Raw genomic sequence first — 9244 nt, forward strand, 5'->3', positions numbered from 1 at the left:
TATATATATATATATATATATATATCTAATAAAAAGTGAGGGGTGTATTATTATTATTATCGGGCCCAAAAATCAATTTATAAATACACTTTTAGCATACTTATTCATTTTTGATCCCCCCCTGAACGATGTTTTTAATTTTGGAAGATGACAGCTTGAACATTATTGGATCCGATGAAACTTAACTGAATGGACGACAACTGCCTCTTGTAGAGACACAAGTGTAGCGGACGACGTTTTCGATAGTCTGAAGACGAAAGGCGGAACACTTTCGAAATATCGTCCTCGACACTTCTGTTTTTACAACAGGCAGTTGTCGTCCATTCGACTAAGTTTCTTCATGACGAGAATGCCCAAACAATCTATCAAAGCTATTGAATCTATTATTTGGGAAGGGGGGCTGTCATAAAATTAACTATATTGTTTCCACTTTTAAGTAAAAAAAATTCATAATACCTTCCAAATCGAGAGTTCCGCCACAAATTAAGCATTGTTTCTAGTCAATTGTATTGCAAGGGCCCCAGTTAATTAAATAAAACATAGGGTTACTGTGAAAAAAAAAAAGACTCCAAGATCTATTTATAGTTCATCTCTTGAAATTGTGCCATTGTAACAAGTTTGATAATATTGTTCTCGAATTACAAAGGGCAAATAGATAGGCGGTTTCACTTTAACCTGTTATTAAAAACTACGTCTGTTGTGTTAAGGAACTGTGTGTTTTCGACGTAGAAAAAAATACAGAAGATCTCGTCGTTGTTTATAATACAGTGAACTGCACATATTATCGACAGAACACCTACGTCTTTTCCTGATGTTTAATGATAAAAAAAAGACATATTACCATAGTCCTGCTATTGATAAAACACCTACGTCACTTCCTTCATGCTTAATGAAAAAAAATAAAAGTCCACATTTTCCACGATATTCCATTTCGTTTCCATGAAGATCGCAGACTGCTTGGTTCTTTAATTTAATAAAATACATAGTGCCACCATTAAGACTTTTCTAGAAATAAACGCTATCCAGTTGAAAAAAAAGTCAACAGCTTATCCTGGTGAAAAACGAAAAAAAAAAAATCTTTATGTTCGATTCCCATTGGTGAAATAAACTTCTGCCCCTCCCCCAGTTGCACAGCGGTATGTCTGCGGACGCTAGAATCCGGGTTTCGATACCCGTGGTGGGCAGAGCACAGATAGCCCATTAATTACAAACAAACTGCATCTCTGATCTATATCAAATAGGGTACAAGGCCAAGACGTTGATTAAGATGCACGATCTCAGACCTAGTATTGTGTAAATTTAGTGTATTTTTGTGCAATAAATTAATTTGACTACGACGTTTTGCCTAAGTAAAAAAAAAAAAGGAAATACAGTGGTCCTGTACTTGCTTTTTGAAATCGTTTCACGGTGAGTTGTTTGTTTGTTGTTAAGCGCAAACCTACACAATGGACTATCCGAACTTTTCCCACCACGGGTATCAAAACCCGCTTTTTAGCGTTATAAGCCTTCAGTCTTACCGCTGAGCCACGGGGAGGGGGGCGTTTTATGGTGATTTGTTTGTTTGTTGTGAAGCGAAAACCTACACAATGGACTATCCGAACTGTACCCACGACGGGTATCGAAAACCGCTTTTTAGCATTATAAGCCTCCAGTCTGAGCCACAAACACTTCACTAATGTGTTTTGGTGAAATATTTTGTGAGGAAATTTTACGGATTCTATAAACCTTGTTTTAGTAGTTATATCTTTTGTTTGTAGAAACACAAACAACCCATTTTAACGTTCATGTTCTGGGTTATCAATACGTTGTTGCTTTTGACATGTTATTCTAAAATAATATTTGTACGTTGCAAGTTTTGTTGTCGTTGTCCTAAGATGACCAACGTGTTTATGTTGTTCATATTATGTCAGTACCGTTTCATAAACTATTTCATTAATTAAATAAAAACTAATAAAACTGGTAATTTTAACGAAAGTGAGGATGAAATAGATGAAGAAAGAAAAACGACAATAACAAGTGTGTTCACGTTGGGTGAAATTGACTAGTACGTCTACACAACTTGTAAGCAACCACTGTGGAAGAGACTCAATTGTAACCGTGCTTGGCTCCACTATGATTTTGGAAAGCTTACACTTGAGTCAACTGATGTAGCAACATCAGAACGTCGTCGTATGTTAAACTTTCCCCGACTTCAGTTTCGGCGAAGGGTGAACGTCTACTCCTAGCTCGCCTCGTGAACAACAGCTACGGACCGGTTCTAGTAGATACGATACTTACGTGGTTCACCCTGTATGATGACGTCATGTCGCGCGCTTTCTGTTCATAATACGATCGCGGTGTAGCCACGATTTCATTCAAAGGCCTAGCTAAGCGTCCTGCATCACGTAACGATCACCAGCGTTTGACATCGTGTCATACAGAAGAGCGTGGATAATTTCTCAGTCCTGAATGGATCGCAAATTCGAACAATATATGTTAAGCCTTTTCTACCGTTTTAGTTAAGAATCTCTATAGTTTCCCAACGCGAATTGTGACCTTTTCGCTGCAGCTGTCTGCAGCATTGTGTGCTCAATCACAGGGGGTGTGTCGGCCGCACGTGCGTTTCATCTCACAGGTGGGAAATTGAAGACCCCCCTTAGAGATTCTACTGGACGCAGGTGACATCTTTTAAGTGGACGCTGGCGGGTTCGAAAGTCACAGAACAGTATCGTGGTATAAAAGAAAGCATTCCGTACTGCGAGACCCGTCATAAGGAAGAGCTACGACTCATTCAAGACAACGTCAACACCATAGTTCATCGGGTCCACCGTTTTTATACCGAGCTCATCAAGCCTGTATTCCGTTATAATACCAGCTGCAAAATCTCATTCTCAGTGTGTGTGTCTGACTAGACTCGCGGGTCATTGGACTCCTTTTTCCCTTACATACCACACCCCCCAGTCCTCGTGCTCCGCGCGCGAGAAGCGCTCGTGCCCGGGTATCACATTTCGGCGAGGGTTACCGGTTACAGTAAGTACTGATGGCGAGTTGGACGAGAACACTGGTGTGGAGGCTGTTGGTGACCGCTGTCTTTTCCAGGACCGTGGCCGCCGATAGTGGAGGTCTGAAATCGCCGCTAAAGGAGCAGGAATCACAGCGGCAAATATCTAGACAGACGCGTAAGTACAAGCGTTGTTTTTCTCTCCTTTTCTTTTTTTTTTACAAATAAGATGTCTCTGCTCCAAACTTTATTCAACGCGGCCCACAAAAATAAAGAAATTAACATAAGGCTAAGAATTTATGTCTCATTTTAGCCTATTAATCTAAAAAAAAGAAATATTAATTTTAGTAACATATTTTCTTTAGAACATGAACATTTCTGCAATCCACTACTCTGTAGTGAGATATAATCCAGCCTCCGATGGCTGTCATCAACACAACGGAAAAAAAACATCTACGTAACTTGAAACTAATAGTCTGTTTGTTGTTGGAAGTCATTAGAAATATTGTTCTTTGTTTGTATTTGATGTTTGTGCAAGCTGCTTCGCTGAGTTACCAGCGTCAGGTGTTTGAGTGTTGATCTGCGAGGTAGGTAAGAACACGGGGTAGAGTGACTTGAACCAAAAAATACGCCGAGTTTGTCTCTTGTGATAACGAAAGTAGACGTTATCACTGTGTGCCACTACCAGATAAAAACGTGCACGTGTATTTACAGCTATCTTCTTCTAGTTCAGTCTCGCTCTGTGACATCAAAACTTACAACTGGCTTCATTTGCTTACCTCTTTTTTTTTATTATTAAATTAGGGTTAAGCAGTTTGGTGTTTATATTATATAAACTGTATATATATTTAATTTATTTTTGTTGGTTATTATTTTTATTTTTTTTTACGAGCCACATACCTTCAGACTGTCCGATCAGTAGTCGTGTAATTCTTGTTTGTTTTGTCAAAACCACATTGGGCTAGCTGCTGTGTCTTCCGCGGGGAATCGAACCCCTGATTTTAGCGTTGTAATTTCCGTAGGCTTGCCGCAGTCTCACCGAGTGATAGTCGTGTAATAAAAGCATGTTGAAGTTTAGTTGATTTCTTTTTATTTTTATGAGAAACGCATAGGTTAAAGATGGTTGATAATGGCTGGAGACGGCTTGAATGGGTAATGAAGAAAAACTTTTCGACAAGGTTTTGTCATCATCAGGTACAAGTAATTTACACTGTTGCATATGACTTACGTCCTTACTTCTAGTTCTACAACATTTATGGCTTTTCATGGACAAATGGTTAACTACAACATTTATGGCTTTTCATGGACAAGTGGTTAACATGCCGAACTGTGGATCCGAAGGCTCCAAGTTCGAATCTCGTTACCACTAAAGAAAAATCGTGCCCCGCGCTTTAGAAGCCGTGGGTACGTTATAAGACAGATTGTCATATCTCACTGTTCGACTAGAATAACCCAAGAGTTGGCGGTGGGTGGCGTTCACTAGCTGTCTTCGCTATAGTTTTATCGTTTCAAAATTAGGAAGGTTCGAAGTAAATATCGTGTAGCTTTGGGGAAATATCGAAACGAACGAAACGTACTATGTACGTGAATATTTACACATATTCTTTAACAAAAAGTATGAACAGTAGAAAGGATTTATGTAGTTATTTTTATTAAATAAATTATTTAAATAACCTTAATAACCCCGTTTTGCAAATTTGATCCCCCCAAAAAAAAATTGGAAACATCCCTGATTCAAATTTCATAACTTGGACAACGTTCGATAATTTGGAGTCTTTAATTCTCCCCAAAAGATAAGCTAATTAGAAAAATACAGTTTCAAAATGTTTTTTTTAAAAAAAAAGGTTGAATTTTGAAATATTTCTATTCAAATAAGTTCTCCCCCACCTCAAATGAAATATTTTGATATTTCAAATGTCACGTGATTAATATTACAAATTTCTCGGGCTTCGTATTTTGTCTTCGCAGACTCGTTTGTTGGCGTAAGTTCAGTGTTTTGTATAAACTCGCAAACGTTCAGTGGTTACTTTGACGGTCTTCCAAAGTAACACGATAAAACTTCGATCATTATCGAATAACCATCAGATTTCCATTAGAATAATTCTTATTAATTAAACTTCGATCTGTGACTGGCTTCCAGTGGACGTCAGATTTTGGTGATACGGTCAGATCGTAGGTTTCCGAATGTGATTTTCAGCGACACGGAACTCGTGAAGAACCATTATCGGAGAAAACAGTGAATCAAAATTTGGATTTCAGCAAATAAAATTAGTAGAAAAAAAAAAATGTTAAGTAAAACAAAAAAAAAAATACATTCACTTCATTTTTTTCTATGTTTTGTTTGGACACTCCGTACGTTTTCAATTTTTGCCAATGGTTCGGGCATAGCACGTGCTGTCGGCACGCTCTACCAGACTGATGGCTACAACTAGAAGGTCTATTTCACGTCTGTGACTCATTCATCCTGCCAGAACTAGTAGAACGACTTTCACAAGATAAAAAAAAAAGTATAGAAAGGTACTTCCTTGGGCTTTCTTTACTAAATTACTTGTTTTTTTTTTGTACATATACATATATATATATATATATATTAGTAAAAAAGACAGTCTGAAATGATGAGACAGTGGAATGGATGTTACTGCATAGTTTACTGTCAGCAACATTCACTGTTCTGTTCTAACATTAGATATACAGATGGTCTTAGATTGTGCAACTGTCACTATTAGGTATTTAGCCTTCAAAATGATTTTAAGCCTCACCAATAGAGGTCGCTACGACGTATTTATAACGACTTATAACCACTACACTTGTCATTTTTCGCAATCCACATTTCCTTGTACAGCTTCTCATAACATCCACTCGTTTGACGCTGAATTTTGTCTGTACATTTAAAGCAGGATAAAACTATTCAGTTACAACGCAAAACACTTCAAACATTCAGAATAGTTTTCCAAACTATTCAATTAAATCGCTAAACACTTCAAACATTCAGAATAGTTTTCCAAACTATTCAATTAATTCGCTAAACACTTCAAACATTCAGAATAGTTTTCCAAACTATTCAATTAATTCGCTAAACACTTTAAACATTCAGAATAGTTTTCCAAACTATTCAATTAATTCGCTAAACACTTCAAACATTCAGAATAGTTTTCCAAACTATTCAATTAAATCACAAAACACTTCAAACATTCAGAATAGTTTCCAAACTATTCAATTAAATCACAAAACACTTCAAACATTCAGAATAGTTTTCCAAACTATTCAATTAAATCACAAAACACTTCAAACATTCAGAATAGTTTTCCAAACTATTCAATTAAATCACAAAACACTTCAAACATTCAGAATAGTTTTCCAAACTATTCAGTTAAATCACAAAACACTTCAAACATTCAGAATAGTTTTCCAAACTATTCAATTAAATCACAAAACACTTCAAACATTCAGAATAGTTTTCCAAACTATTCAGTTAAATCACAAAACACTTCAAACATTCAGAATAGTTTTCTCTTAACGACCTTTACTCTTGACTCGCAGTCTGATCTTTCCATACATCCACTAGTACTAAAAAAATAAACAAAATAAAAAGCTACACAAAGGGCTATCTGTGCTATGCCCACCACGGGTATCGAAACCCGGTTTCTAGCAGTGTAAGTCCACAGACATACCGCTGTGCCACTGGGGGGGGGGGGGGCTAGAGTAATGAAAGAAAGAAGCGTGATTGGATTGAGTTTTGGCTATGTTTTCAGATGTAACAAAGTTGTAATAACAGATTGGGTTCATTTATTGAATCATTTTTCCTTTAAAAACACTCGCTATATATAATATAACTAAGTGAAATCACTTATAGAATGTGTGATTTAAAATATATATAGTTTATATAGTTTTTGTATAGCTCGCATTTTATTTGATTAAGAACCCTTTAAACAACAAACTTGTTTGTTATTTATCACCAAGCTACACAATGGGCTATCTGTGCTATGCCCACAAGGGGCATCTAAACCCGGTTTTTAATGTTATAAGCCTGAAGACTTACCACTGAGCCATTGGAAGCAATCAACAAGGCTATGTCTCACAAACAATTTGAATTAAATAGCTTAGTAAAAAATAAGTTTTTAAAAAAGTCGATGGTATGGATGGTAAGCCTAAGGTTAACTGGCTTAGAGCTTCGCGTTCCTGTGACGCACAGAAACCCCTGGTGGTGAGAATCGTGTTAAAATATTAAAAGTATTTATTTCAGATTCAAACAGACTTTCTTCCATTCTCGGTTAATTTACTGTGTGTTTATCAGTAATGGAAGAAACGTGACTGGATTGAGATTTGACTATGTTCTCAGATGTAACAAAGTTGTAATAACAACACACATTCATAGCTGTGTCATAAATAAATTAGCTCTTTGCACACTTTAATACTGCTGAAGTATGTAACGTCGTGTAATGCATGAATGCTGCTGATCTCCACCTCCAGGGGTCGCTGAACGTCATATATCAAGATGCTGACAAGCAAAACTCCACCTCACTTGTCACTCGGTACCCCTTTTGTTAATGTACACAGCTAATAACTTGTTTGCCAGCTACTACAACTTTCGAGATTGTACAAATAGTTTGACACAAACGGATCTAAAAACTGTTTTCTTGTTCAGACATGTTTAGCAGAACTGTTACTTTTTTGTTTGTATTGACGTGATATTTATGCTGTTCCAAAATAAGCACAAACAGCCGTTCTTTAAAGTGTAAACTTTCTGGGCAGGGTGGTCCACGAATGATAATTTTTATATACAACCAACAGTCAGCGTAAGATTTAAATTAATTACATTTTGTTGTTTTTATGCCGTTCTAAACGGTATACGAAAAACGGCTTAACGATAGCGAAGGGCCACCTGGGGAGATTGTGTGAACAAGTATATTTAAATGTGTGTATATGTATGCTAAAAACGTCCTCTTTCAGATCGGCTATCGTTAAAATAATGTCTCAAAATTGTAAAAAAAAAACAACAACAACAACAATAATGCATAAATCAAGAGAGACGTACAAAGTTTTAAATATTTTTAAATATCATTGATAAGAGTCACGCCACCTATATTTCAAATCAAGTATTCCCTTACAAAATAATTAAAAAAAAACAGCTTAAACCGTGCTTGCTTTGTTCTCGGTTAATTTACTGCTAATACAGTTTAATGATCTTTCTGGTAACGGAAGATCAAAGGTTAAAAAAAATATAATCGGGTAGCAAATGTACTTGGGCAAAGAGGCTTAAACGGGTTTCCGGTTACAGCTGAAAATGAATATCTATGTAGAAGTGGATTTCTTTTCTAATGTTTGGTAGTAATCACAAAACTGCACAATGGGCTATCCGTACTCTGCCAACCGAAGGTATCGACCCCGATTTTTAGCGTGAAGAGCCCTCAGACTTTCCGCTGAGCTATCGGGGGTGGGTGGGGACTCTTTTTTCCAATTTTAACTGCAGGTGTAGAATAAGAAAGATATTACATTAAGTAGCGTACCTTAGCACTGTATTAATGAGTCTACTTTTTTTTATATTCTACACAATCAAAAATGTATACTTATAACACCAATGAATAGTTAGAAACTAATAAACTGATACGATGTGGAACAGTGTATTTAAGCGAGAAAACAAACACAAATATAACACGTGCACACCGAATACTGATATTAATCATAAGATATTGGATAAGTATGAGGGGGGCTGTATGGGTGACCTTGGATGTTTGAAAGCAAGGCAACAACAAAATGTGCGTAATGATCTTTTTAATCATGCCAAAAATAGATAGTATGCTAATTTAAAAATGATTTCTAAATATGTATAATCTTTTTTTTTATTTATTTTCAGTTTTTCCCACACAAAAGATAATAAGGTCTTACTGGAAATTTTTGTTTTTATATGATGGAAAAATTTACCTTAAACCCCAGTAACAAGATATTTACTTCACTCGAGGTTTCGTTTCACAATTATGAGTCTGGCAGTGTGAGTTGTAGAAACGAAACGTTGGTTGAAATTAATAGAACCTTTTTCTGGAGTGCATGGTTGTTTTCTCATCATACAAAATGTCTAAGTTACTTCTTTCAGTACTTTGTAGTATGACTTTTTATCCTGGAAATAACTAACGTAAAAAACCAGTACGTTGACCATCTCACAAAATGAGGTTTGTGCCACAGCAATGAACCAGTACGTTAAATGTTTTGTGCTACAGCAAGGAACCAGTACGTTGACCATCTCTCAGAGAGAGAGAGAGAGAGGGG

At 36.4% G+C, this 9244-nt stretch overlaps 1 protein-coding gene across 1 annotated transcript in view; it reads left to right on the top strand.

The window, feature by feature from the left end:
* Positions 1-2265: 2265 nt before the first annotated feature.
* The window catches only part of LOC106468758 (chordin-like), an 84651-nt gene continuing 77672 nt past the window's right edge, over positions 2266-9244 (top strand). The window contains exon 1 of the mRNA XM_022397121.1: positions 2266-3158. Within this exon, the coding sequence (XP_022252829.1) occupies positions 3020-3158 (139 nt within the window). The 5' untranslated portion in view covers positions 2266-3019. The remainder of the gene's footprint in view (positions 3159-9244) is intronic.

The sequence above is a fragment of the Limulus polyphemus genome, unplaced genomic scaffold (genome assembly GCF_000517525.1).
Source record: "Limulus polyphemus unplaced genomic scaffold, Limulus_polyphemus-2.1.2 Scaffold3152, whole genome shotgun sequence".
In the NCBI taxonomy this organism is placed as follows: domain Eukaryota; kingdom Metazoa; phylum Arthropoda; class Merostomata; order Xiphosura; family Limulidae; genus Limulus; species Limulus polyphemus.